A 26875-nucleotide genomic window follows, 5' to 3' on the forward strand; every position below is an offset into this window, starting at 1 on the left:
CGGCACTGGACGGAGCGCTTGGAAAGTACAATTCGGCAACAGATAGAGACCATCCCCGCCCAGCGACGGGCTCGAAATCTAGAAGGGGGGAGACGGACGACAAAACAGGTAGACAGGCATTGGTAACAACAACATAAATAGAATTATAGATATAAGCACGTTAATAAATAGAATAAATATGTACATACACAAGTGCTGTGGCGCGGGGAGTGGGGTTGAGGAGAGGGAGCGAGTGGGGCCGATGGCGGGGGGTGGGGAGGAGCGGGGCGCTCAATAAATACAATTGAGTGAGTGAAAGGAAAGGGGGGGCTCGGTCTGGGAAGGCCCCCTGGAGGAGGGGAGCTTTCAGTAGGGCTTTAGGGGGGGGAGTATGCTAGTTTGGCAGATGTGAGGAGGGAGGGCATTCCAATCACCCTTTCACAGATGAGGGAAACTGAGGCCCAGAGAAGTTACGTCCCCCAGCTCACGCAGCAGGCAAGTGATGGAGCTGGGATTCGAACCCTTGACTCCCAGGCCTGGGCTTTTCCCACTAGGCCACGCCGCCTTCCCCATCCTGACTCTACCCTCCCCACGTCCCTGGCAGGTGGAGCAGTTTCCACGGCAACCTCCTGCAGTACCAGCGGCAGCTCGAGGGTGCCCTGGAGATCCATGCCCTCGCCCGGGAGCTGAGCGATGTCACAGAAAGGATCGGGGAGAAGGTAAGGACCGGGCTGAGGCCGGGGCCACCAGCAGAACAGATTCTCCCAAGTGAGATGAGGACGCGCCCTTCGGCCCCCTCGCTCCAGCCCGGTGCCAGGGTGTAAGGGGGGATGCCAGTGGTGACCCTAGTCCCGTCTCTCCGGGGGGCTGTGCAGAGCACCCTGCTGCGGGCTCCGGCCTCCGGGAAAGACCTGGATGGGGTCGAGAGGATGCTGCGGAGACACGAAGAGCTGGAGAGGGAGATCAGCATCATCCAGGCCCAGATGGAGGTGCCAACCCGGGCGGGCGGCGGGATGGGGGCCGGACGGGGCACAGATCCTCCCTCACTTCCCCCCCCCCCGGGCTAGGGGCAGAGGGAAATAGGCATGATCCAGGCCCAGGTGGAAGTGCAGGATGGGGAGGGGGGCATAAACCCTTCCCCACTCCTGTCCCCAGTGGGCTGTGGGAGGACCAGGATCGGACTCGGGCCCCGATGAATGGGGCTAAGGGGGACCTCCGGGCCCCGGCCCCCCTCCCCGTGACGGGGACTGATCGGGGCCTCCCTGTGCAGCCCCTGGAGCAGGAAGTGATTCGCCTGGGCCAGAGGAGCCCGGGCTCGGCCCACAGCCTGGCCAGGAAACAGCGGGAGATGGCGGACGGCTGGCGCAACCTCCAGATCCAGCTCAAGCTGCGGTCTGTATGGCTTCTCCTCCGCTTCCCCTTCCTCGCCTCTCGCCAGTTCTTCCCTCGGCCTCCAATCTCTGCCTCTTCCCGACTTCCCCTTCTCCCCCTTGGCTTCCATTAAAAAAAAATAGCATTTGTTAAGCGCTCATTATGCGCCAGGCACTGTATTAGGCACCAGGGTAGGCACAAGCTAATCGTGTTGGACCCAATCCCTGGCCCACAAGGGGTTCTCAGTCTTACTCCCCATTGTATAGATGAGGCATCTGAGGCACAGAGAAGTCAAGTGACTTGCCCAAGGTCCCCCAGCAGACAGATGGCCGAGCTGGGATGAGAACGCGGGTCCTGGCGCCCAGGCTCGTGCTCTAGCCTCTAGGCCAGGCTGTTTCTTGCTGCTTCTGATTTCCCACTCCCGTCCCCTCCCTTGTCGCCTTCACACCTCCATTGTTTGCCTCGTGGGCGGCGGAAGTGGAGGCACCTTGGAGGACGGAGGGTTGGGGGGCACCTCGGTGGGACGGGCAGGGGGCCGGGAGGCGAGGGCGGAGGAGCGGGAGCAGGGTTTGTGTGACGGTCCCCGTGGGCAGGCGGGAGAAGCTGGGAGCCGTCCACCAGCTGCGGAAGTTCCAGACCGAGCTGCAGGCCGTGCTGGGCTGGGCAAGGGGGCTCCGGGCCACCGTGGAGTCGGCCGCTCTTCCCGGAAGCTCTGCCGAAGCTCACAGCCTCCTGGAGGAGCACCGGGAACACAAGGTTGGCCCACGGGCTGACCCAGTGCCCCTGTCCCCATGCTCCCTGTCCCCCTGGCTCCTGCCCCTAGCTAGCCCTCCCCACATCCCGCTCTTTTCACGTCCTCCCACGTCTCCCTCCCCTGATAATTCTGGTCTCGCTAACCATCCGGGCCTCCCGCCGCTCACCTTTTGCAGACGGAGATGGGGACCCGGGGGGACAGCATCTCCTCGGTGCGCAGCACGGGGCGGCGGCTCCTGGGCGCCAGGCACCCCTCGGCCCCAGAAGTGCGCCAGGCGCTGGATGATCTGGACCGGGAGCTGGTCGAGCTGGAGGAAGCCTGGCAGGCCCGCCAGCTGCGACTCACCCAGGCCCGGGACCTGCAGGTGGGCACCCCCCGGCAGTCCCTCTCCCAGAGCCCAGTCTGTGCCTGTCTTGTGCCTCGGTTTCCCCATCACTACCCCGGGGAGGGCGACCCTACCTCCGAGGCCGACATGACCATCCTCTCCGCTCGCTGCAGGCGTTCCTGAGCTTGGCGGAGCAGAGCGAGAGCTGGCTCGGCAGCAAGGAAGCCTTCCTGGCCAGCGAGGATCTAGAGGTCTGGCTTCTGGTGGTCTGGGGGCCCGGGGGAGGGCGAGCCAGAGGTGGCCTGGGAGGGAGGGCAGAGCTTACCGGTCAGTCAATCCATCCAGGGTATGAAGGTCCACCCCCTAGCCCCTGTAGGGATCCAGGACGCCACCTTCCCACCTCACCTGACCCGGAGCCGGGAAGGGTTCCCGTGGCCGTCGTGACTAAGAGGGAGCGGGGCAGGTCCAGGTGGCGGAAGGTGGCGGGCAGGGTCAAGGGCTCAGGCGGACCATCCCGCCCTTCCCTCCCTCCCAGGACTCCCTGGCCAGAGTGGAGAACCTGCAGCGGAAACATGAGCAATTTGAGAAGGGGTTGGAGGCCCAGAGTGAGATGCTGGATGCCATGGAGACCCTTGCCCACAGCCTGCGCCAGGCCCAACATCCTGAAGCCCAGAGTGCCACCAGAAAGTGCCAGGCCGTGCTCGCCAGGTGCCTTGGCCCCGGCGGGGAGGGTGCTCACGGGGAGGGTGCGGGAGCTGGTGCTCGGCAGCCAGCGTGGTGAAGGGCTGATCCTGGGCCCTCTAACTGGCTCGCAGCCCCCGCTTCCGTGCCCTTGACTCCCGTGTCCCCTCGCAGGAAGGAGAGGCTCCTGGAGGGTGCCCGCGCCCGCCGGGGTCAGCTGGAGGAGCTGCGGGTGCTGCGGTCGTTCCTGCGGGACTCCTACGAGGTCTGAGCTGCAGCGGACCCCCCCCGGGCCGACCGAGGGGCCGGGACCGGCTGGGGAAGGAGAAGGGAGGGGTCCGGGAGACCGTCCATCGCTCCCCGGGGCCGGGCGGACGGTCGGACCGTCCCCCCCGGGGGCCTGGGTCCCAAGCCCCCGTGACTTGCCCTCGTCCAGGTGGCCACGTGGCTGAGCGAGAAGAACCACGTGGCGCTGGAAGGGAGCTGGCAGGACCCCAGCACCCTGCAGGCCCAGCTGCAGAAGCACCAGAGCTTCCAGGCCGAACTGGAAGCCAACGCAAACCGGCTCCAGGCTCTGCAAGAGGTAAGGCCGCCGTGTCGGGCTGGGCCGGGGTGTCCCCGGGGGCCGCGGGGGGCTTCCGGGAGCTGGGGGCTCTGGCGGCCGGGTCCCAGAAAAGGGGTGCCCCGGTCTCTCCGGCTACAGGACGGGGAGCAGCTGCTCCAGGAGGGGCACTCCTCCGCCGAGACCATCCAGGAACGGCTGCGGCAGCTGCGGGACCTCTGGGACCAACTTCTGGTCAACAGCCAGGAGAAGGGAACCAAGCTACAGGACGCCTGCAAGGTGCAGGGCCGGGGCCCGGGCGGAGGGAGGGGCCGGAAAAGAGGCGGGGAGGGGAGGTGACCCCCAATAATGCCCTTTCCTCTCCCTCCGACCAGGCCCTGCATTTCCAGCGGAGCGTGGAGGAGGCGGAGCGCTGGCTGGAGGACACGGAGGCCCAACTGCGGGCCCCGCTGGGCGGCCAGAGCCTGGCAGGAGCGGGCGAGCTGCTGGTGGCTCAGGGGGAGCTGGAGGCCGCAGTGAGCGGGCAGGCGGACCGGGTCCAGGAGCTGCTGGGGCAGGCGCGGGCCGCCCGCTCCGAGTGCCACTTCCTGGCCGGAGAGATGGAGCAGCGGGCCCGGGGTCTGCTGCACAGGTGAGAGCGGGGTCGGACGGCTCCCCGCCCCCTTGGCGGCCCCATCTCCTTTATCCCACCCCCCCATCCCGCACGCACTTCCTGTCCCTTCCCGAGCCTCACCCGCCCCTTCCTCGCCCTCCTTCACACGTGCACTCGGCTCACCGCGTCCAGGGCACTGACAACCGCCCCCGTGCCAGGTATGAGACCCTGAAGGATCCCCTGCAGGAGCGGCGGGCGGCGCTGGAGGCACGGCTTTTGCTGTGCCAGTTCTTCCAGGAGGTGGACGACGAGCTGGCCTGGGTGCGGGAGAAGCTGCCCTTGGTCACGGCCCGGGACTACGGCCAGACGCTGAGCGCTGTGCAGCGCCTGCAGGAGAAGCACCAGGTGCCTTGGCCCGGGGGGGCTCCGGGGTGGGGTTTGGGGGGCGGGGGTCCCGACCCACACCCACCCGCGCTGGGTTGGAGAGAGAGCCGCCAGGGAGACTAGGATAGGCTCGGGGCCCGGGGAGTGGGGATCGAGCAGTGGATGTCTCAGGGTGCGAGTTTCTCTACGTGGGCAGCTCACGGTACCCCCCCCCCTTCTCACGTCTTGGCCCCGGGGGTCCACCCTCAATGCCGCCTCCTGGGTCCCCAGAACCTGGAGAACGAGATCGGGGGCCACGAGGTGCTGATGCGGAAGGTGGCGAGCACGGGCCACGGCCTGGTGCGGGGCGGGCACCCCGCCGCGGGCGAGGTGATGGCGCGGCTGCGGCGGCTGGAGGAGGCGATGGACGGGCTGCGGGCCGAGGCGGGCGGGAGGCGGCGGAGGCTGCAGCAGGCCCACGAGGCCCAGGAGTTTCTGACGGAGGTGAGGCGGGAGGGAGAGCCGTGGCGGGCGGACACGTGAACCTGGAGCCGCCCTTCCTCCCGACGCCACCGGCCCGCGGCTCCCCGGGCCCCGAGCCGAGGCTGGGGACGGGGAGGTGAGTCCGGGCCTCTTCCCCCGCAGCTGCTGGAGGCGGAATCCTGGCTGTCAGAGCGGGGCTTCCTCCTGGACGGCGAGGAGACCGGGCAGAGCGAGGAGGCCACCCAGGCCCTGCTGCGCAGGCTCGAGGTCACCCGGCGTGACCTGGAGGGGTTCGCCGCCAGGATTGAGAAGCTGCAGGAGACGGGCACCGGCCTGGAGAGGAGGCACAACCCAGAGAGGTGGGCAGGGGAGCGGGCCGTCGGACCCCACCGACTCAACCCCACCCCTACCTGACCCCGCTCGGCCCCACGCGTTCTCGCCCAACTCCGCCCGACCGAGTGGAGGATCCTAGAGTAGACGCAGCCGGGGTCTGCCCTCTGACCCCTCCCGCCCCCAGCCCGCAGGTGCTGCCCCGCCTGAGGACCGTCCGGGAGACCCACGGGGAGCTGCTGCAGAGGGCGGAGAGCCGCGGCCGGCGCCTACGGGAGCAGCAGCGGTTCTTCCTGCTGGAACGGGAGGCCCGGCTCCTGGAGGCCTGGCTGGCCGCCAAGCAGGCCGTGGCCGAGTCCCAGGACTACGGGCAGGACCTGGAGGATGTCAAGGTGACGGGGCCTGGGCCGCGGTGAGAGTGAGGGTGTGGGCCGGGAATGACAGGGACCGATGGGGATCGTGCTGCCCGGGGAGGGGACGTAAGGGGCAGCGTTAGGAGTGGGAATAGTCTATGTGGTCTCTGGACCCCCCTCTGGCTCCAGGGCTGTCGATGGAGCACTCAGAGATAGCCAGGTGCGCCCCCCCGTCCCAACTTGACCGCCTGTTGCCCCCTCTGTCCCACTCCCCCCTGCTCCCCTACACCACCAGCCCCCAGAATGCGTTGAGGGCGAGGTCTTGGGGGGGCATCCTCCTCTCACCTCGGTTCTCTTCCAGGAGCTGGAGGAGAAGTTCGACGCCTTCAGAAAGGAAGTGCAGGTCCTGGGCCAGGCCAAGATGCAGGGGTTGCGGGACCTGGCGGCCGACCTGGACCAGGAGGCCCCCGGGAGGTACCAGGAGGTCCAGGGCCACCGGCGGCGCGTTGAGGAGTCCTGGGAGAGGCTGGGCCAGGCCATGAAGGCCCGCACTGAGGTAAGGGCTTGGAGAATGTGTGGGGCCGACACCTCCAATCTCTCTCTTGGAAGATCCCCTGCCTCCGGTGGGGTCTTGGGGGTGTTCTCTCGCCAGGGAGGACTCCCCCCCCCCCCCCCCCCGGATCTCCAGCCCTGGCGATCCCTCGGGAATCCTCGAGAGAAGCCTCGGGATCCCGAGCCGGAGGCACAGGGGCGGGACGAGACCGGGCTCGGGCCGGGTTGTGGTGGGCCGCCGCTCGGTTCACCCGGGACGGGTCTCCGGCCCTCGCCGGGGAGGCCGGGCGACTGGGGTCGGGGAGATCCCCGGGGCCCGGGCCCGCTGAAGACGAGCTCGGCCCGTGCCCGCCTAGAACCTGGCCACCGCCCGGGAGGTGCACGGCTTCGACCAGGCGGTGGCCGAGCTGCGGGGCTGGATGCAGGAGAAGGCGGCAGTCCTGGAGCGCGACGACCGCGGCCAAGACCTGCTGTCGGTGCAGACCCTGCGGAGGCAGCACGAGGGCCTGGAGGTGAGGGAGCCGGGGCCGGGAGCGCTCCCGCTCACCGCCCGGCTGCCCGGGCTCAGACGATCGGTCCTAGGTGGGGACAACGGGGCCGGGGACACGCGTGCCCGGCCCGTCATTGCCGCGTCTGCCTTCCAGCGGGAGCTGATGGCGGTGGAGAAGGAGCTGGCGCGAGTGCGGGCCGAGGCGGACTGGCTGGGCCGGCTCCATCCGCCGGTGCAGGAGAGCCTGGCGGGGAGGCTGGCGGAGGCGGAGGAGGCCTGGGGCCGGCTGCAGCGCCGGGCACGGGAGCGGGGGCTCCGGCTGGAGCAAGCTGAGAGGGGCCATGCCCACCTGAGCGCCTGCAGAGAGCTGCTGTACGTGCCGCCTTGTCTTGTCCCCTTCCCCGTCCACCCCCACGGGCCTCGCCTCCACACGGTAACCACGTCTCCGCCCGACACTCACCCGACCCCCACCGCTCTCCAGACGGCTTCTGGCGGCCACCGGGTAGCCCCCCGGAAGCCGGCCCTCCCGCTCTCGGTCTGCCCGGAGCTTACTCCGGGCCTGCCCTGAGCCCACTCTGGGGCCGTTCTGAGCCCGCCCGGGCCCCCTTCGGAGCCCTCTCTGGGCCTACTCCGGGCCCTCTCCGAGCCCGTTCTGATCCGGTTCTGGGCCGGCTCTGGGCCCTCTCCGGGCCCATTCTGAGCCCGCCCTCCCTTCCCCACAGCGGCTGGGTCCAAGAGATGCAGGCCCGGGTGGCGGCGGCGGAGCCGGCGGGGGACGTGGCCGGGGCCGAGCGGTCCCTGCGGCAGCACGAGGAGCTCGGCCGGGAGATGGAGGAGCAGCAGCTCCGGGTGCGGGACGCCCAGCAGGAGGGGGCCCGGCTGGTGGACGGAGGCCACTTCATGGCCCCGGAGGTCCGTGCGGGTCGGGGCCGGGGGCGGGGGGAGCGGAGGGTGTCCAGGGGCGGGGAAGCGGAGCGCTGGACGTCGTCGCCTTCCCCCTCGGGCCGCCCGCAGGTGGAGGAGTGGCAGCAGGAACTGGGGGAGCAGCTGCAGGAGCTGCAGGCCGCCTGGGCCCACCGCCGGGAGCTGTGCCGGGAGAACCTGGACCTGCAGGAGCTGCGGCAGGAGCTGGAGCAGGCCGAGGCCTGGCTGGCCGCCCGAGAGGGGCTCCTGCTGGACCCCGACTGTGGGGTGAGCGGGGCGGGCCGGGACCACCAGCGGAACCGGGCCCTCCCTCGCGAGGCGCCGGGTTGAGGCCTCGGGGGGCCCGGCTCACGCGTTTCACCGAGCGCCCCCCCCAAGCCGGGGTCCCCATCCGGGCCGAGGCGGAGGATGGGGGGGCCGCGTTTCTGGCAGCTGGGTCGGGGGGAGGCGTGTCTGATGTTGGTGCCCCCCGCTCGATCCCCCCAGCACTCGGTGTCAGATGTGGAAGAGCTGCTCAGGAGGCACCAGGACTTTGAGAAGATGCTGGCTGCCCAGGAGGAGAAGTTTGCCCACTTGCACAGGAAGACTGAGGTAGGAGAGGGCTCAGGGTGGGGTTGGGTGGGGCAGGGGCAGCTTGGCACTGTGGCTGGCCAGCTTTTAAGGCTCCCCAGTGCCCTCTCCCCCTTCAGCCCCTCCAACCCGACCCGTGGTTTCCTGGGGGGCCCAGGAGCACTGACCCCCTCCCCCGGGCTGTTCTCAGGGCAGGGAGAGCTCTGACCGGCGAGGGATGGGGGCTGGTTAAGGGGTCATCTTTCAACCGGGTTTGCTTTTGAAGGCCCAAACTCAGCCCTGTAATCCCCCCGCCCCCCCAGCTGTAGCCAGGGCCCTGCCCCCTGCTCTCCGGACTGTGACCCTGACCTCTGACCTCCCCCCACCTGCACCCCAGGCCCTGGACCTTGCAGCCTGGGGAGCAGGGGTAACCCGGACCCCACGCCCCCCTCTCTGGGCTTGTAGCCCTGACCCCCGTCTCCCTACCACCCCGGCAGGCGGAGCAGAAGCTGCTGCAGCCCGTGCAGATGGAGGGGCTGCGGTCGCAAGGGTCCGGGAAGAGGGGTCTCCCGTCCCTCCGGAGGAAGCCCTCCATGCGCCGGGCACAGGGGCCCGGACCCTGGGCCGGGCCGGGGGCCCGGGGGGATGGGCCGCAGAGGATCCCTTCCCAACCGCGAGCTCCGCTTCCCACGGCAGCTGGGCCCCGGGAGGAGGCCGCCCCTGGCAGAGAGGGGCTCTTGGGCAGTACGGGGGCCAACCTCAGCCCTCTCCTCGCTCCGGTGGCACCCTCGGTGAGTGATGGTCACGAATGGGAGGGCTTAAAGGGACCCTGGGCCTTTGGGTCATTGGTGGGGGTGGGTCCGGCCATAGTGCAAACCTGCGAGGGTAAGGAGAACCCGAGAAAGTTGGGGCGGGTGGGGGAAGAGGGCTTGGGGCCCTTAGAGGGGACCCCAGCAGGGAGCCCATCCCCACCCTGAGTCCAGGTTTGGTGTTTTCAGGTCCCGGGGGAGCGGCCCACCCTGGAGGGGCCTCTGGAGCAGAAGCAACTTCTCCTGCCCGGGGGGAGGCAGGTAGGTCCCAGGCCCTAGGCCTCCTCCCTCCCCGACCCATCCACCACCCCCCCCCCCCCCCCCGCCTGGCCGGGCTTCCCAGCACCGCCTCCTGAGCGCAGCTGAACCGGGCGAGTCAGCGGGCGTGGGGAGAGGCGACTCTGGGGCGTGGGGCTGGCCCAGCCCACCCTGGCCCGAGGAGCGGCTGCCCGGAAGGACCGGAGTCAGGGCCGCACCCCAGCCCTCCCCTCTCCTCGAACATCACACCGCCGCTCAGAGGTCCATCCCAGTGAGACCTCACAGTCCTGCTCCCCTATCCTGGAGAGACCCCATGATCCTGCCCCCTCTTGCCCCCATTCTGGAGAGGCCCCGCAGCCCTGCTCCTTCATCTTGGGGAAGACCGCACAGCCCTGTCCCCCCAAGGGAGACCCCCATGGCCCTGGTCCCCCATCCTGGGGAGACCCCTCAGCCCTGTCCTCCCAATCCAGGGGAGACTCCCATGGCCCCGGTCCCCCAGCTCGGGCTCTTTGTCTGGCAGGCACCGGTGGCTCCGTGGATCTCCTGCTACGGCACCGTGTTGGAGGGCACCCTGAGCTTGTTCCCAGACCGGAGCAGAGCGGCCGAGGTACCTGATGCCGGAAACGTGGGGGTGAAGGGCGGGGGCTGGGCTCACACGGGGAGGGGGCAGAGAGAGACCTTCCCACCCCAACCTACAAGAGGTTGTAGAGAAGCAGCGTGGCTTAGTGGAAAGAGCACGGGCTTGGGAGTCGTGGGTTCTAATCCTGGCTCCGCCACTTACCAGCTGTGTGATTTTGGGCAAGTCACTTCTCTGTGCCTCAGTTATCTCATCTGTAAAATGGGGAATAAGGCTGAGAGCCCCACCTGATGACCTTGCATCAACCCCAGGGGGCTTAGAACAGTGCTTGGCCCATAGCGCTTATCGGATACCATCATGACATTATTATTATTACAACATCCCTTCCCAGAGCGGGGCGAGCCCGGCTCCCCACCACCTGCTGGGAGGCCGGTGCCACAGGGTGAGCGGCGGCCAGGAGAAGGAGCACGTCTTCCACCTCAGGTAGGGCCCACGTCCGGGTGGCGTGTTGCCCCCTGGCACGGCTCCCCACTGGGCTGCGGCTTCCCTGGTGGCTGCCTCGTTTGAGGGGATTCCCGGGGCAGAGAAATGACTCCAGGAGGGGGTGGGAGGGATTTAGGGGGGGGGGGGGTGCCTGACCCTCCACCTCCCTGTGGTCCACACGGCCAGGCTGGGCACCGGTGCCGAGTTCCTGTTTGCGACCACGACCGAGACGGAGGCCGACGGCTGGGTGGAGGCCCTGAGCGGGGGCGGCAGAGGTAGGTTGGGGCTGGCGTCTCCCCGGGAACCCTCCCCGATTCTGTCTCTCTGGAATCTCCTCCCGGTTCTTGGATCTTCCCCAAGCTCTGCCCACTTGGGATCCTCCTGGGAGTCCACCATGGTGATGGCGCTGGGCCCCGCTCCCCTGACATTCCCTCCGGCTCGGCGGGGGTTCCCGTGGGGACTCCAAGCTTGGCCCTCAGCTGCCCCTCCGACTCCCCCTTTCCCAAAGGCTCCTGGGCTCTGATCTCCTCTAACCACCCCCGGCCTGCCAACCCAGTAGCCGCAGTCCCCGTCTCCGTCCTAGCCCGAGTCTCGGCTCCGGGTCTTCCCTTCGCCTCCCCCGCCCCCTAGAATCGATCCCCTCTACCTGGAGGCAGAGGAGGGTGTTCGGGGTGGCGATTCTGGGGCGTCATCCTCCCTGGGGGGAAGGGGAGGAAGGGGCAGAGGCCCGATACCCGCGTTGCCTCCTGCAGTCCCTGAAGCTGGAGCCGACAGCCCCCCGGACGGGACCTTTCGGGACTGGCGGCACAGGTAGGAGCGGGCGGAGGGCGCCCCCATACCCTGTCGGTTCTCCGCTCCCCGGGGGGCTAGGGAGAAGCCCTCCAAGCCGGCAGCCTGAAGACCACCTGGGAAGAGAAGATCCGGCCCGCCCCGGAGGCCTTCTCTCTAGCCCCACGGCGACAGGTGGCCCCTCACTGCCCTACTCCGCTCGTGCTCAGTGGAGCCAGCTGAGCCCATGGGGCTGTGTCCCTTCATTCATTCAACTATAGGTCAATGAAGGGGTGCAAGGCACCGTACTAAGCGCTGGGGAGAGCACAATGTAACAGTTGACCACATTCCCTGCCCGCAGTGAGGGAGCCTCTAAGGGGCGTGACTCCCAAGTTTGAAGGCTTTAATTTAAAGGGGATGGTGTATAAACCACAATAATAATGGTGATTGTTAGACGCTACGGGCCAGGCACCGTATTAAGGACGGGGGTGGACACAAGCAAATTAACTTGGTCACTAGACCATGTCTTTCTGAAACCAGTCAACCCGGCACTGTCCCCGCAGCTGCTCTTACTCATTTAAACGCTTGGACTTCGTGTTCAGGCTGGAGCCCGCTCAGTGCTGGCTTGGTTTCGGTCCTCTGGCAAGCCGGGGACTCAATCTCCAGGTTTCCAGCATACTGAAGCCCTTTCAGCCCACAGCCTCCACACTCCTTCTCCCTCACACTCTCCGGGGTCACCTGTAAGGAAGCTCGTCCTCGAGGCCGTAAGCTCGGTGCGGGCAGGGAATGCGGCGGTTGTACCGTTAAATTGTATTCTCCCAAGCGCTTGGTACAATCCTCCCGCACAACGGTAAGAGCTCAGTAAATAGGGGTGGCCGACTGACCGTCTGTCCGTCGACAGGAGCCCTTCCTTCCGGCTCGGCCAGGAGACGGAGTGGACCGAGAGTCCGGCCCCGGGATCCCCTGCAGCCGAGGGTAAGGGACGCCTCCCCCAGACCCAGGATGGGGCAGCCACAGCTCCACTGCCGACGGGACAGGTGGAGGTGGAGTGGCCCACTGCTAAATTACCCCCCGCCGTTTGTGGTAGCGCTACCTCATGCCCGCTTTGCTCTTCCGGTGGGTGACGCGAGCTCTCTGGGCCCGTCTGTCGTGAGGCCGGAGTGGTGCTTTGCCCGGGGCCAGGCCGAGATAGAGAATTTTCAACGGGAGCACGTGGGGCCCTGATTTTTCAAAGTCTGGCAGGGCGTGGGCTCCCCGTCTCGCTCTTTCCCTGCACCCAAATTCGTCCTATTCTCTCATTCATTATTATTGTATTTAAACGCTATGTGTCAAGCACTGTTCTGAGCGCCGGAGTATAATGGTATCTGTTAGGTACTTACTATGGGCCAGGCACTGTATTAAGCACTGGGGAAGACCCCAGATCATCAGGTTGGACAGTCCCTGACCCACAGGAGGCTCACGGTCTTAATCCCCATTTTCCACCTGAGGTAACTGAAGCACAGAGAAGTGAAGTGACTCGCCCAAGGTCACACAGCAAGCAACTGGCAGAGCCGGGATTAGGACCCAAGTCCTTCTGAATCCCAGGCTCCCCCTCCCCACCAGGATGGGGAGGACTATCGGGGCCAAGGGATGAGCCTGGGTTCTCCGGAGCGAAGCAGGTGGGGCGACGGGCCAGCCCCCTTCGGTGTCGCTGGCCCCCGGACCCAAAGCGGCACCCGAGTGGGCCGGGCCGAGCTCAGCCCCGTCCATCCCTCTGTCTTTCCAGGGCCTGCTCCCGCCCTCGCCGTGGACGCCGGCCCCGCTGAGACACTTCCTTCTCCTCGACCCTATGCCCGCGAGCCCCTGGGGGCCAGAGGGGGAGAAGGGGACCCGTGGGGTTCGCTGGACACAGGTAAGGGAAGGCGAGAGAAGGGGGCACCCGGGGCCGGAGGGCACCTCACTCAACCGGGGGCCGGGCCCCGCCCCTCACACACCGCCCTGAGGGACGGGAAGAACTGGGGTGTCCAGCTCTCTCCCTCCTCGAACCTCAGCCTGCCCCCGACTTCACCACCTCTCCCGCAGGCTCCGGGCCGCCGGGGAACCGAGCCGCGGTTCTCGGTGCCAGGCGCGGCAGCGAGTGGCAGCGGAAAGACAAGCACATCCTGAAGAAACTCTTGAGGAAGAAATAGAGGCAGCAGCGCCGGGAGAGACAGGCAGGCTCTTCCCCGCTTCCTCCCCCGGTGCCCGACGGAGCACGGCCCGGCGCCGCCATTAAAGGGCTCCTGCTCTTCTCTGCCTCCTTGGCTCTCGTGGTGCCCTTCTCTGCCTTCCTCTCACTCCCTCCCGGGTCCCGGGGCGGGCACGCGGAGTCCAGCGGCGGGGAAAGGGGGCCGGTCACCCGTCGCTCGTTACCAAGTACGACCAGGAGGCAAGAAGTCTGCACCATTACCATGTTAGCCACGTCCCCGGGGCCAGGGGTCAGAGCCCCAGCGCTCCCCCGCTCTCCTACACCGGAGCCGGCCGGGGGCACCGCCGCCGCCGCTCCACCGCCTGCCGCAGGGCCTCCAGGATCTGCTCCCGACTGTTGCGGACGTTGTACCGGGCCAGGCCGAGCAGCTTGTCGGCGTCCTCCTCGCTGTACGTCACCTGGGTGTAGTGGTAGGGGGAGCCGGCCGCGGCCAGGTTCAGCTCCCCGCCCGCCTCCTCCGCGGGCCCCCGACGAACCCCTGCGCAGACGAGACGGATGGGCAGAGCCGTGGGGTGAGGGAGAAGGGACGGGCGCGGAGGAGAGGGTCCCGGGGCTGGACTCACCGGGGGCCGAGTGGTGGCGGAAAGAGTCGTTGACCAGGGGGAAGTGCAGCACGACGGGGGCGTCCGGGCAGGCGGGGTCCGAGAAGACGTGGCATTCCCCGGGCCGCAGCCGCTCCTCGGGGGTCGGCGTGATGGCGGGGAACGGGACGCTCTGCTCGCGGCAGTAGCGGCCCACCAGCTCCAGCTGCTGCAGGGGCACAGAGACGGGGGCGGGGCTCGCCCACCTCAGCCGCACTAGACTAGAGAAGCTGGCGGGGCCAGATGCCCCTGCAAACCAGGGGGTGGTGATGGCAGCGCAGGGACGGGGCCGGGGGAGCCAGGTTTTGGGTGAGGGGGTTTAACTCCGCCACCTCCGACGAGGCCCGGTGGTCCTCACTCTCCTCTCCCGGGGCGAGGGGCTCGTGCGGCCACGGAGGGGCTCCGGCCGATGGCATCGCCGAGGGCCGAGACCCGGCGCCCGTCCTACCTGGAAGGCCCCGTTGAGGTTGTAGTCGAACGAGAGGATGAGGTCCACGTCCCGGGCCGGGGGCAGCAACGGAGGGCAGCTGGTGTTCACAAAGTAGCCCACGTCCAGCAGGCAGAGGTAGCGTTCGGAGGGAGTCAGCTGGTTGGGGAGGCCATCCAGCTTGGTGTCTAAAGGGGGAGAGATCAGGGGAAGAGCGTGGGCCCGGAGCCTTCCTGGACGGCGGGGAGGACTCTCCTCCAGATCCCTCCCGGGCCGGAGCGGGAAGAGTGGGGCGAGGCGGGGAGACCTTTCCAGGCGGAGAAGTGGGGGTGCCGGAAGTAGTTGCGATGGAACTGGAGGCCGCGCAGGAAGTTATGGGTGGACCCCACGAGCGGGCGGCGGGTCAGGAGGTCCGTGAACACCTCGGCGACCCGGCCGGCCGCCGTGGCCGTGGGCGGTTCTTCCAGCCGCGAGTAGGGCACCTCTTCCTTGTCTGCGGAGAGGGCGAGTGGTGGGGCCGGGGGGGAACAGGAGGGACGGGATGGATCCTCCCCTCCCCGGCCTTTTGGGGATCGCGAGCACTTACCTAAGCCGGCCCGAGCCTGGGCCCAGCGGTCCCAGAACTGGGTGGGCTCTGAGGCCCAGTAGAGGCTGTCCTGCAGGTTAGCGGCGTACAGGTTGCTCCAGATGCCTGGTGGAGGGGGATGAGAATGGAAAGGAAGGAGCTGGTCCTCCCCGCCGCGGGCCCGCGAGAACCCCCTCGGTTTCGGCCCGCAGGGGCCCCGATCTCAGTGCCCCTAAAGGGCGGGAGCCCCCAGCTCGGCGAGATAAACTGAGGAGGCGACGGACAGCCTCGCCTTGGATTTGTAGAGGGCCTGCGCCGATTCATCCCTCCTCACGTCCCCAGGTCGGGAGGAGCAAAGAGTATAATAATTGTGGTATCTGTTAAGCACTTATGTGCCAGGCACCGTACCGCGTGCCGGGGGAGATACAAGCTAATCAGTTGGACCCAGAGGGCTCTCACAGTCTTCGCCCCCATTTTACAGATGAGGTGACCGAGCCCCAGAGAAGTGAAATCATTTGCCCAAGGTCACCCAACAGGCAAGCGGCAGAGTCGCGATTAGGGCCCGGGTCCTCTGACTCCCAAGCCTGGGCTCTTTCCACTAGGCCACGCTGCTTCTCAGGTATTATGCAGATGACTGGAGAAACTGAGGCACCGAGAAATTAAGTGCCTGGACCGAGGTCACGTGGCAGAGAGAGAACCTGGGGCTCCTACCTCCCAAACTCCCCTTACCTCCCTCTGAGTTTGGCTTAGGGGGCCACCGCCCGGCCCTTCCCCACCGCACCTCCGGCCCCGGCTCTCACCTTCCAGGAAGCAGATCCGGGACTCGGGCAGCCGCTTCATCAGCCGCCCCATGAAGAACTCGGAGCCGAAGAGCTCGGGGGGTACGAAGCCGCCGTACTTGGGGAAGCCCACCTCGTAGGGCGTGAACTCCACCCACTCTGCACAGAAAGCAGCCCCTCAGACCCCGAGCTCTTTTGCCCGAGCGCCCACGGGGATCCCGGCGGTCGCCCGCGCCCGCGCCCACCTCCAAACTCGAAGGTGCTCAGCCGTTTGTCCTTGGTGTTGAGGGCACAGTAGATGGGCAGGGGGTTTTGGCCCCGACTCAGTGCCTTCCGCTGCTCTGACAGGGTGCAGTGGTGGGGCTGGAGGGACAGAGGACGGGCCGAGGTGGCGCGGGGCAGGGAGGAGGCCGCCCCGGCTTCACCCTGCCTGCTCCTCGGGTGGCCCCGGCCCCTACCTGGTCATGCAGCAGGGCCTCGTTGAGCAAGGACCACAGGTCGGTGAAGCAGGAGGGGTGCCCCTGCTGCGCCCGTTCGCCCAGCTCCCGGCGGTACCGCCGCAGCCTGTCAGGGGCCAGCACCCCCAACTTGCTCCTCGTCACCCGCGTCCGTGCCGTCGCGATGGGCCCCGCCAGGTCCTTCTGGGACCAGTCCGGGTCCTCGTAGAGGTCAGCCATGGCCCTGGGCACAGGGGCGAGCGGGTGACGGGGCTCCCCCTCCGCGAGCTACACGTTTCGGGTACCCGGGGGCAGGCTGAGGGAAGGCCCCAAGACCCACCTGCGGCTGCAGGTCGGTGGCGGAGCCCGCGCGACCGGGCGTCGGGTGGACCGAGCCGGACGGAGGGCAGGAAGCTTCCGGTCACCGCCCCCGCCCCGCCGCCCTGCCCGATGCGTCCGTTGGCCACCCCTCCCTTCCACCCTCGGCCCCGAGCGGCTCACCAGGTGGAGCCTGAGGCTCCTGTGATGTAGGAGACGCAGTCCAGGACGCCCAGCTGTTGCAGGCCGGACAGCTGACCAAACAGGGCCGTCATCGCCCGGACCCCTCCGCCAGTCGCCATGACGGCCACCACTGGCACCTGCCAAAATCAGGTGCCCGTGCGGCCCGTGCTGAGCCCGGCCCCTAGGAGGGCGGGAGGGAGAGGCGGCCCCCCCAATGGGAAGGGCTCAGTGCCCCCAAGCCAGCCTCCTCCCGCTCTCTTCAGGTCTAGGACTCGGCCCCGGATTCTGGGCAGGACAACTCGGGGGTCCCACCCGCCCTGACCCCCCGCCCCGACCGCCCGGTGCACCCACCTGATCCTCGGGCAGATCCTCCTCCAGCTGCAGAAGGCGCTTCAGGGCCTTGGCCACCACCTGCTTCCGCTGGCTGAGAAAGGCCTGCTCTCCCGCGCAGAGCCCGAAGCCCAGGCGTACGGCGGGCTCCCCGGGGCTGCGGCGGAGGTGGGAGAGACGGCGGGGCGGGGGCTGTCGGCGTGGCCGGGAGCAAGGAGCCCCTCGCCCACATCTCAGAAGCAGGCAGGGAAGAGGGGGCCCATCCTCGCCCCTGGGGAATGGGTTGGGGTCCCGGTTAAAGCCCAGCTGGAGGGCTCTCTCAGAGTGGGCACCAAGCCTGCTCTGCCCCGCTTGTACCCCTCCCCACTCTCTGCGGGATGGAGCTAGTAAGAGGCTGCCCTCAGAGCAGGGGCTAGCCGGGCTCGAGCTCTCCCATCTCTGCTGAAAGCACCATTAAAAAGTCTCCTAGCAGTCCCACCCCTCCACACACATCCTGCCTCGGTTTCTCTATCTGTTGAAAGCGCTATCGGGGCTCTCTGTGCTATTCTTCTACAGCTGGAGGGGATCTGGGAGAGACCCAAGCCCCCAGCTTCTTTCCTCGCCCATCGCGGGCCTCTCCCCTGACCCCCCCGACCTCCGACGGCCTGCCTCTCCCTGGCACCGGGGTCCAGTCACTCACACTTCCTCGGCCTTCAGCTTCAGCTCCAGTGGGGTCTCCTGGAAAAACAAGTCACCCTTTCACACAGGAGGCTCCGCTTCCTGGCCTCCCGGCCTCCACCTGGCTCCCCGAAGGTTCCCGGGCGAGTCCTTCAAGTGGAAGCGGGCATCGGCCCGCAGCCCAGGGCCCCGCACCCGGGGACCGGGCAGAGTGGCACACACCTGGGCTGAGGGGAAGGCGACCTTGACGGGCTGGTTCGGAGGCAGGGTCCGCAGGGGGACCCGCAGGGGCTCCTGGGCTGCGTCCTGCAGGGGAAGCAAGGGGGTCCGGCTAAGGGAGCCTGCCCACCGACCCCCCACGCACACACATTCTCCCTCCCCCCACACCCCCAGCCAGCACCGCCCTCCAATCTCTCTGGGGTTGGGGGGGGGCAGAGGGAGTGTGAGGTCCCCAGGACCACTGACTCCCCTAGGCTGTGAAGACAGGGGCATGGCAGAGTTGAGGAAAAGGGATGGGGTGATGGGGAAGGGGAGAAAGAGGGGACCGGGAGCGGTGGGGGGCAAGAGGGGAACGAGAGGAGACGGGGGTGCCATTACCTGGAGTTGGATGGTCAGTTCCGGCTCCCAGTGCGAGGGACAGTGGAAAGAGACGGGGCCAGTGTGCACACTGACCTTCTGGCTGCCCTCGTAGGAGCCCGCCACGGACAGCTGGACCCCCTCACCACCGCTGGACCCTAAGGCTCACATCGAGGGGGGAGGCCTGAGGGGAGAGGCCGGCCGCCCCACCGGTCCCCCAAACCCCTCCCCAAAGCCCATCTTCCCCGAGAGGGCCCCTCTCGGGACACAGCCCAGAGCTCGGCCCTTGGTTTAGGTGGACGGTTAACTGGGGATAGTTATTATTAATAATGATAATAGTAGTAGTATTACTTGCTAGGCGATTACTGTACGCCAAGCACTGTTGTAAGTGTTGGGGTAGATACAAGATAAACAGATTGGGTTTAGAAAGACACTAAGCTCACTATGGGCAGGGAATAAGTCTGTTTATTGCTCTATTGTACTCTCCCAAGCACTTAGTACAGTGCTTTGCATAGAGTAAGAGCTCGATATATATGATATAGCCCATGACTGACAGAGTCACACCTGCACTCCCTTCTGGGAAGGGGGTGAACGGGGAGGGAAGGGGATTGGGGGGTGGGGGAGACTCACTGGCAGCACCAGCCGGGGTCCCCGCCTTCTCCACACACACGTCCAGGCAGCAGAGCTCCCGGGCCTGGGGCAGGACCAGAGCAGAGCAGCTCGGTCTGGTCCTCCCCCTGGTCAGGCCCTCCCCCCGGGCCCTCCCGGGGCCCCCAGACTCACCACGAGGACCCCATTTGTGAGGAGTTGCTCTGGAGGATCCAGGCTGGAAAGAGCAGGGCGAAGGAGCCCCTGAGGTCAACGTCCCCTCACTTAGGGTCCCCGGCGGGGGCGGCCGGAGACGGGGTGGAGCTGGCAGGCTCGAGGTGGGACCCCCCGCTTAGCCGCCCCCCACCCCGTGCCCAGACTCACAGCCTCTGCAGGCGGAACTCCACGTCCAGCCGCTCCGAGCCCTGGGGAGAGAGCGGGCGTCGGTGCGGGGAGCGGGGGTCCCCAGCGGTCCGGAAGAGACCCGGGGGCCCGCGTGCTCGGCTCTGCCCCGCGCCCACGGGGACCCCGGCCCCGGCCTCCCCGCCTGCGTGCCTGCGGGTTGAGGGTGAAGCTCTCCAGCCGGGTCTCCCCGGCCCGCAGGGTCCCCGCGTCAAACAGCACCGAGAAGAGCAGGTCGTCAGCGCTCAGCAGGTCCCGGTCAAACACCTTCAGCTCCAGCACGTTCTGGGCCGCGGGTAGCGGGTGGGGGATAGTGAGGCGGGGGCCGTGGGGAGACATTTGGGGGGTAAGGGGTGACGGTCAGGGGTGAGGGGCGGGGAGTGGTTGGGTGAAGTGGGGGTGGGGAGGTGGGGAGGGAGAGCAGGGGAAGGGCAAAGGGGTGTGCCCGGTGGGGCGGACAGACTGGACGAAGCACTGAACACCAGAGGGATGGGGATGGGAGCGGGGGCGGGAGCGGGGCACCTTCAGCCGGCCCTGGATGCGGAAGCGGAAAGTCTGGTTCCAGACGGGGCAGCTGCAGTTCCTGACGGTCCGCGTGCGGAGCTCCTGGCTCGTGGCCGTGGGCAGCCGCAGGCAGACGTAGCAGTCGGAGGGGCTCACTGCCGGGGGAGGGAGGCCTCTCGGACCGGGGACCTCCTCTCCGCACCCCAGCCCGGCCCGCCCCCAACCCGCCCCGCCGCGCCCGGCCCCCCAACGCAGCCCCGCTTCCCGGCCCGGCTCCCGCTCGCCCGGTGGGAGTCGGGGCTCTTACTCACGCAGGTCCCTGGAGGGGAAGCCGTGGGCCTGCAGAACCCGGACGGAGAGCAGGCCGCTTTCCGCAACCTCGGGCTGCGGGGCCAAGGCGGGGGCTGAGGGCCGGTCTTGAGCAAGGCCCATGGGAGTCGCCGGTCACACCTGGGCGACCGCAGCCGCCCGGTCTGAACCTCCGCGACCGGGCAAGACCCGCCACTCCACCCCGGCCACGGGTCCACGAACCCCGGGCCCCAGTTGGGCATCTTCCTGGAGGGCCGGATGTTTGGGGCGCCCACCGACCCGCCGGTCACCCCTGCCCAGTCCTCCCCACCTCTCTCCTTCACCAGCGGGACTGGGCTGGGCTCTGTTTTTTTTAATGGCATTTCTTAAACACTTACTATGTGCCAACCACTGTACTAGGTGCTGGAGTACATACGGTCCTCTAGACTGTAAGCTCGTTAGCGGCAAGAATCGTGTCTGTTAATTGTTGTATTGTACCTTTCTAAATGCTCAGTACATTGCTCTGCACCGGGTAAGTGCTCAACTGATCGATACAAGACAATCGGGTTGGACACAGTCCATGTCCCAAATGGGACTCACGGCCTTGATCCCCATTTCACAGACCAGGGAACTGAGGCATAGAGAAGTAAAATGACTTGCCCAAGGTCACTCGGCCGACAAGCGGCAGGTTCTTGGCTTGAGAAAAAGGCACAGACTGGCCTCCTGCCCCACTTGCTCCCAGGAAGGATGAGGCTGGAAACTCGGAGGGCCTGGGTTCCTCTCCACACCCCCAGCCCCAAGCCTTCCGACGACTTCTCCCTCCCCCAAGATGACTTGGTGCCCAAAGCCCGGGGAGAGGCAGGAGAGGGCAGTGCCAGCCCCCAGCCAACCCTGCCGCCGGGTCCCTACCCCGGTCTTCTGCCCTGTCGTCCCTCCCCATCTCCCCTCCCTGCCCGCCACAGCTCCCGGAGCCCAGGTGCGCCCCCTCCTCACGCCCACCCACCTGGGCAGGTGAGGGGGGCAGGTGAGATGCAGGCCCTCGGGGGCTCCCGGTGTGCCAGGGACGAGGGACGCGGGGGGTCCTTACCGGAGCCATGGGGCTGCAAGTCCTGGGCTGCTGGGCAGAGTGCAGTCCCGGCAACCCCGAGGATCAGGTGCCTCGGCCAGAAGAGGGGCCGGCACAGCTGGCTGGAAACTCCTCCTCCTCTTGCCTCTCTCCCCCCGCCTTGCCCGGCCCGGCCCTGCCCGAGCCCACGCCCACCTGGGGAAGCCCGGCTTCCCATCGCGGCGACGGTGGAGGCGGCCGGGCCGGGTCGGGCGCCGGAAGCGTGGGGCCCGGGCCCCGGTCCAAGTCCTCTGACCTCCCGCCTCTCGGCGGGCCCGACCCCGTTCCAGCTCCTCGGGAGTGCCGAGGTGCCCGGGGCCCGGAAGAGGCTGGGGGAGCGGCTGAGCCCCCCGCGAGGCTATTGCCCAACCTCTTCCCACCCGTCCGACAGGAAGATCCGGGCCGGGAACGCCCGGCCCGTGCCCGTCCGACGACGATGCCACCACCCCACGCTCCCTCGGCTTAATGACAGGGTCAGCGCCGGCCCGGGACTCGGTGACGCGCCCAGGGACACGGTCGGTGCGCGGGGGAGGGAGGGGCCGGCACCCGCCCCGAAGGGGCCTTGGAAGCCACAGCCGGTCTGACCGCCCGGGCGCCTCCGTGCCCCGCCCCACCCTGGGCCGAGGTAAGCGGCGGGGCCCGACCTGGGGCGGGAGAGGGAACCCGGGTCGGAAGCCGGCGTGAGACGAGAAGTGGGGATTTGGAGGGTGCAGGCTGCCGGAGGCGAGAAAAATCGGGCCACGGTGAGGCTGAGACGATTTTATAGGAAGGCGCGGGAGCGAGGGGCGGCTGGGCTCATCGGCCCCAGCCAGGCAGGTCGTGGGGCAGGAGCGACTGCCAGGAAGGTCACCCCCACCCCAACCCGAGTCCCCCGCTCCCTGGACCGTCCTTCACCAACCCCACCGTTTCAGGGATGCCTCTTCCGGGGGCCGGCGACAGCACAGTCTCCCGCTCGGGCCCTGCCGGGGGGTCCCAGCCTGGCAGTGACTTGCCCCGAGGTTCACACCAAGCTTGGGTAGAACAGAGCGGGGAGAGAGCCCAGACCCACCTGGCTCCCGGGGCCGGTCACCCAGCGTCCGGGGCCAGTCACCCGCCGGCGGGGGCCAGTAGTGTCCAGGGCCGGTGGAATCCGGGGCGGGCCGCTCTGAGTCTGGGACCGTTCGACCAGCAGGGCTTGGCATCCGGTGTCCGGGGCGACTGGCCTCCGAGGCCAGCGACATTCGGGACCGGTCAGTCTGCGACCGGGGGGGGGGGGTCACCCAACGGTGTCCCGGTCTGGTCATCCGGCGGGGCCTGGGGCCAGCGCCGCTCCTTGAGACCCTAGCCGAGTCCGGCGGTCCTGGAGAGGGTGTCCAGTAGCTGGTAGTAGCCGTAGCGGAGGTCGAACTCCATGTCGTACCAAAAATTTACTGGGGAGGAGAGAACGGTTGAGTGTTGGGATTCCCTGTGTCCACCCGCCCCCCCCGCCGGCCTGGGTCCCCGGGTCCCTGACCCCCGGCCATCCCGCCCCCCGGCCCGGCCACTCACCGGCGATGCAGCCGTGTGACTGGCGGACATGGTGGAACCAGAGGGCCGGCAGGTAGAGCACCTCCCCGGCCCGCAGCGTGCAGCGCAGGGGCCGTGCCCGCTCATAGGCCGGGTACCGGATCAGGTCCGGGGCCAACGGGTCCAGCGGGATCCAGGGCACCTGTCGGGCAGGGCCGGCAGCTGGCCGTGAGCGGGACCCCCGGGAACCCCGCTCTCGCCCTCACCCTGGTGGACGCTCCCGCTCTCAGGCACGGCCTGCCTCATCCTTCCGCCCTCCCCGACCCGCAGCACGCCACCCTCCTCTCCCGCGAGCACCTTCTCCGCCGCCTCTTCGTCCACCACCTCAAAGGAGCCGTCCTCGGCCAGCCGGTACGTCGCCGGCGTGTACAACTCTAGGGAGGGTAGGTGGGCAGGAGGGGTCGAGCAGGGCCGAACCGGCCCCTCTTCTGCCCCTCCCCGTCCCGGCCGGCCCCTCTCCGTCCCTCCCCGGTCCCGGCAGGCTCCCCGGGGGTCATCGGGTACCGTAGGGGATGAAGGGCCGGTCGCTGGGCGGGTGGAGCAGGAAGTGCTTCTCCCCGGAGAGGACGCAGTACAGGTTCTCGTAGTGATCCTTATGCACTGCCGCCCGGCCCCGTCAGGGGAAGGAAAGACAGGTCCTCGATCTCTGCCCTTCGCGCCACTGACCCGCGCTCGCTCTTGGGAAGCGCCGGCCCGGGGCCGTACCCGCGCCCGGCGCCGTGGGCCCCCGGATCGGACAGCCGCCACCAAGGGCCTCCCTCGGCCTCAGCCCCCTCTCCTTCCCACGGCCCGGCGAGGTCGGCCCGCCCCTCCGTAAGCGGCCCGGGGACCTACAGGAAGTCACCGCCGCCGCCTCTCCCAGCCAGAAGTTCACGGCGTCCGGCATCTTCCCTGGAGAGACCAAGACGGGGAGGGGGAGAAGCGTGGAGTGAGGACAAGGCTGCTGAGGGCTCATGCCCTCCCTCCTGCCCGGAGGACCCTCTCACCCGACAGACCACCGGTCTCCCTGCCTTCAAAGTCCTTCAGGGAGCATGCTTCCTCCAGGAAGCCTTCCCTAATTAACCGTATCTCTACACTCTGCCGTTTCCCCTAGCAGTAATTTCTTCTAATGCCTGAAATTCGAATTAGAATTTCTTCTAATTCTCCTAATGAGTTCCTTGAAAGCAGGCACCGCATCAACCCTGTCATTCATTCAGGCGTATTTATTGAGCATTTACTGGGTGCAGAGCACTGTACTAAGCACTTGGAGAGTCAAATTCGGCAAATTTGGCATCCCTACCCAACAATGGGCTCACAGTCTAGAAGGGGGAGACGGACAAGAAAACAAGTCGACAGGCTTCAACAGCATCGTCGCATCGTCTTCTCCCAAAAGCCCGGCACTGCGCTCTGCCCAGGTTAAGCGCTCAATAAATACCACTGGCCGACTGACGGCAGATGGGCATCAACCGCCCGACCGGGGGCCGTTGCGTCCCGGCCGTGCCCGCCCCCGACGACGCGCCCGGTCTCACCCAACGCCTCGCTGGCCCAGGGCAGGTGAGATTCCAGGTCGGGCAGGAGCTGGGGCAGCTCGCCGGGCAGGTTGGAGCACTGTTTCTGCACGTAGAGCACCCCGGGGTGCGCAGCCCGGCCCTCCAGCACGTCCAGCACCTTGCCCAGGGGTAGGCGCCGCTCGGCGGGCATCACAAATCGGTCTCCCCTCACCGCGTCCGCGTAGCCGTCCGGGGTCACCGCCACGCTCACCTCGGTGTCGCCCACGACGGCCCTGGGAGGGGACGGGCCCTTAGCCCCCGGCCCCCGCCCTCCCGGCCCCCACCCCTGGGGCAGAGGAGAGGCCGTGCCCCGGGTGCCCACCTGAGGTAGGGCAGCGACCACTTACCCAGCGCCGGCCAGTGGCGCAGGGCGTGGCGGATGATGCAGGGCCTGTTGGGGCAGACCCAGTCGCGCTGGAACTCCAGGGGGGTGGGCGGTCCATCCAGGTAGGGTACCGAAGCGGGCACGGCCAGCTCTGGGGGGCAATGGCCACGCTGAGGACGCCGTCGGTGCCCGGCCGCCCCAGTGTGTCTCTTCTTATAATTCTATTTATCCTGACGCTATTGATGCCAGACTACTTGTTTTGTTGTCTGTCTCCCCCGTTTAGACCGTGCGCCCGTTGTTGGGCAGGGATGGTCTCTCTCTGTGTCTCTATTGATAATTCTATTTATCTTGACGCCACTGATGCCAGACTACTCGTTTTGTTTCGTTCTGTTTTGTTTTGCTGGCTGTGTCCCCCGTTTAGACCGAGCGCCCGTTGTTGGGCAGGGATGGTCTCTCTCCGTTTCCCCGTTGTACCTTCCAAGCGCTCAGTCCAGTGCTCTGCACAGAGTCAGCGCTCAATAAATACGACTGAATGAATGAAAGGAGGATGAAGCCGGGGCTGCCCCAAAGCCGACTCCTCATCGTCCAGCCGGTGGCCGTGGGTGAACCCGACCCAACAGGGCTACTACGGGGCTGAATGCGGGGCTGACAGAGGAGCTGAGCGCTTAGAACGGTGCTTGGCACATAGTAAGCGCTTAGTGAAGGAGCGTGGCTCAGGGGGAAGAGCCCGGGCTTGGGAGTCAGAGGTCGTGGGTTCTAATCCCGGCTCTGCCGCTTGCCAGCTGTGTGACTTTGGACAAGTCACTTCACTTCTCTGGGCCTCAGTGACCTCATCTGGAAAATGGGGATTAAAACTGGGAGCCCCACGTGGGACAACCCGATCACCTGGTATCCCCCCAGCGCTTAGAACAGTGCTTTGCACAGAGTAAGCGCTTAACAAATACCCCCATGATTATTATTAACACCATAAATAAAAATACAGGCCTAATGCGAAGACGGAGGAGGACTTGGCAGAGAATGTCACTACTGTTTATAATAATATTACAATGGTATAACAGTATATAATGATAAAATATAATAATGGCATAATAATGGCACTTGTTAAGCGCTTACTCAGTGCAAAGCACTGTCCTAAGCGCTGGGGGGGACACAAGGTGATCAGGTTGTCCCACGTGGGGCTCCCCATTTGACAGATGAGGGAACTGAGGCCCAGCGAAGTGACTTCATTCAACGGCATTTATCGGGCGCTTACTACATGCAGAGCACTGGACTAAGCGCTTGGAATTTGCCCAAAGTCACACAGCTGACAAGCTGGGGAGGCGGGCTTAGAATTGGTTATAATTGATTTCTTGATTCTATTTATTGCCATTGTTCTTGTCTGTCCGTCTCTCCCGATTAGACCGTCAGCCCCTCAAAGGGCAGGGACTGTCTCTGTTGCCCATTTGTCCATTCCAAGCGCTCAGTCCAGTGCTCTGCACAGAGTAAGCGCTCAATAAATACGACTGAATGAATTAAAAATAAATAAATGTTGGTATTTGTTAAGCGCTGGGGTAGACACTGGGGAATCAGGTTGCCCCACGTGGGGCTCACAGTCTCAATCCCCATTTTCCAGATGAGGGAACTGAGGCCCAGAGAAGTGAAGTGACTCGCCCCCCAGTCACACAGCCGACAAGTGGCAGAGCTGGGAGTCGAACTCATGAGCCCTGACTCCAAAGCCCGTGCTCTTGCCACTGCGCCACGCTGCTTCCTATTGTATTGTGGTCCTGCACTTTCCCAAGCGCTTAGTCCAGGGCTGTGCACACAGTAAGCGCCCCCCAAAACACCAATGAATGAATGAATGAAGGAAGGAAGGAAGCCCCCTCAGGCCCGCCGGACTACAAGCCCCAGAATGCCCCGCGGCGCGCATGCCCCGTTGGGCGCTGACGTCACCGCCCCAGCCCAGGACTACATTTCCCGGCCTGCTCAGGGGCTCCCCTTCCGGCTCCCCCACCCCGGCCCGTCGCAGGCCGAGGGTCCCACCGCGCCGCCGCGGGGCCCGGCCCCGAGGCCGCTCACCCCTTACTGAGGTCGGGAACTGGCGCAGCTCCCGCCGCACCTCCTCCAGCCTGGCCTCCGCCGACGCCATCAGGCCGGGAGGAGTCGCGGCGCCCCGCCCCTTCCGCTTCCGGTCCCCGCCGCCGGCTCCTTCACCCACGTGGGGAGGAGGCGCGAGCCCGGCGCGGGGTGGGAGGGGGGAAGGAGGGAGGCCTTTCCTGCCGCGCCCCCTAGTGGGGACAGGAGAGAGGCGCAGCTTCGACCCGCCACCC

The 26875-nt window shown here is 66.9% G+C and overlaps 2 protein-coding genes across 3 annotated transcripts in view; one reads left to right on the forward strand and one right to left on the reverse strand.

Moving 5' to 3' along the window:
* SPTBN5 (spectrin beta, non-erythrocytic 5) overlaps nucleotides 1–13486 on the forward strand; it is a 40913-nt gene extending 27427 nt beyond the window's left edge. Inside the window, exons 42-71 of the mRNA XM_029077893.1 lie at nucleotides 584–698; nucleotides 855–968; nucleotides 1250–1371; nucleotides 1944–2106; nucleotides 2280–2468; nucleotides 2603–2680; nucleotides 2965–3137; nucleotides 3285–3375; nucleotides 3547–3693; nucleotides 3814–3951; nucleotides 4047–4303; nucleotides 4483–4669; nucleotides 4919–5131; nucleotides 5273–5469; nucleotides 5628–5832; nucleotides 6155–6349; nucleotides 6702–6857; nucleotides 6990–7207; nucleotides 7558–7747; nucleotides 7850–8026; nucleotides 8246–8350; nucleotides 8806–9099; nucleotides 9307–9378; nucleotides 9896–9982; nucleotides 10344–10435; nucleotides 10622–10710; nucleotides 11188–11245; nucleotides 12105–12178; nucleotides 12969–13094; nucleotides 13265–13486. Of these exons, the coding sequence (XP_028933726.1) occupies nucleotides 584–698; nucleotides 855–968; nucleotides 1250–1371; nucleotides 1944–2106; nucleotides 2280–2468; nucleotides 2603–2680; nucleotides 2965–3137; nucleotides 3285–3375; nucleotides 3547–3693; nucleotides 3814–3951; nucleotides 4047–4303; nucleotides 4483–4669; nucleotides 4919–5131; nucleotides 5273–5469; nucleotides 5628–5832; nucleotides 6155–6349; nucleotides 6702–6857; nucleotides 6990–7207; nucleotides 7558–7747; nucleotides 7850–8026; nucleotides 8246–8350; nucleotides 8806–9099; nucleotides 9307–9378; nucleotides 9896–9982; nucleotides 10344–10435; nucleotides 10622–10710; nucleotides 11188–11245; nucleotides 12105–12178; nucleotides 12969–13094; nucleotides 13265–13371 (4429 nt within the window). The 3' untranslated portion in view covers nucleotides 13372–13486. The remainder of the gene's footprint in view (nucleotides 1–583; nucleotides 699–854; nucleotides 969–1249; nucleotides 1372–1943; nucleotides 2107–2279; nucleotides 2469–2602; nucleotides 2681–2964; nucleotides 3138–3284; nucleotides 3376–3546; nucleotides 3694–3813; nucleotides 3952–4046; nucleotides 4304–4482; nucleotides 4670–4918; nucleotides 5132–5272; nucleotides 5470–5627; nucleotides 5833–6154; nucleotides 6350–6701; nucleotides 6858–6989; nucleotides 7208–7557; nucleotides 7748–7849; nucleotides 8027–8245; nucleotides 8351–8805; nucleotides 9100–9306; nucleotides 9379–9895; nucleotides 9983–10343; nucleotides 10436–10621; nucleotides 10711–11187; nucleotides 11246–12104; nucleotides 12179–12968; nucleotides 13095–13264) is intronic.
* Nucleotides 13487–13618: 132 nt separating this feature from the next.
* On the reverse strand, nucleotides 13619–26723 carry LOC100089728 (bifunctional peptidase and (3S)-lysyl hydroxylase JMJD7-like). Of its 2 annotated transcripts, XM_029077892.1 has the most exons (25): nucleotides 26625–26723; nucleotides 24567–24720; nucleotides 24224–24477; nucleotides 23550–23606; nucleotides 23220–23315; nucleotides 23013–23089; nucleotides 20089–20161; nucleotides 19796–19932; nucleotides 19427–19558; nucleotides 19256–19296; nucleotides 19067–19109; nucleotides 18914–18977; nucleotides 18305–18441; nucleotides 17930–18013; nucleotides 17730–17767; nucleotides 17072–17207; nucleotides 16721–16857; nucleotides 16241–16463; nucleotides 16028–16145; nucleotides 15804–15941; nucleotides 15025–15129; nucleotides 14746–14931; nucleotides 14460–14626; nucleotides 13994–14180; nucleotides 13619–13908 (listed from the first exon to the last, which is right to left on the reverse strand). In XM_029077892.1, the coding sequence occupies exons 1-25, from the start codon at nucleotides 26692–26694 to the stop codon at nucleotides 13688–13690; spliced, it is 3075 nt and encodes a 1024-aa protein (XP_028933725.1). In that variant the 5' UTR covers nucleotides 26695–26723; the 3' UTR covers nucleotides 13619–13687. The 2 variants fall into 2 exon arrangements, with proteins under 2 accessions (XP_028933725.1, XP_028933724.1); XM_029077891.1 differs by lacking the exons at nucleotides 13619–13908; nucleotides 13994–14180; nucleotides 14460–14626; ... (14 more) ...; nucleotides 19796–19932; nucleotides 20089–20161 and adding exons at nucleotides 21915–22579; nucleotides 22698–22857.
* Between the last annotated feature and the right edge of the window lie 152 nt (nucleotides 26724–26875).

The sequence above is a fragment of the Ornithorhynchus anatinus genome, chromosome 13, assembly GCF_004115215.2.
Source record: "Ornithorhynchus anatinus isolate Pmale09 chromosome 13, mOrnAna1.pri.v4, whole genome shotgun sequence".
Classification (NCBI taxonomy): Eukaryota; Metazoa; Chordata; class Mammalia; order Monotremata; family Ornithorhynchidae; genus Ornithorhynchus; species Ornithorhynchus anatinus.

Bases quoted from the DNA above. Each gene is read 5' to 3' on its own strand.
- LOC100089728 (XM_029077892.1), bottom strand. From the start codon at position 26,694: ATGGCGTCGGCGGAGGCCAGGCTGGAGGAGGTGCGGCGGGAGCTGCGC. The intron at 16,464-16,720 runs GTGAGCCGCTCG...CCCTGTGCCCAG, and splicing joins GGAGCCTCAGGCTCCACCTG to GGCCATGGCTGACCTCTACG. The intron at 13,909-13,993 runs GTGAGTCCAGCC...TCGTCTGCGCAG, and splicing joins CCGCCACCACTCGGCCCCCG to GGGTTCGTCGGGGGCCCGCG.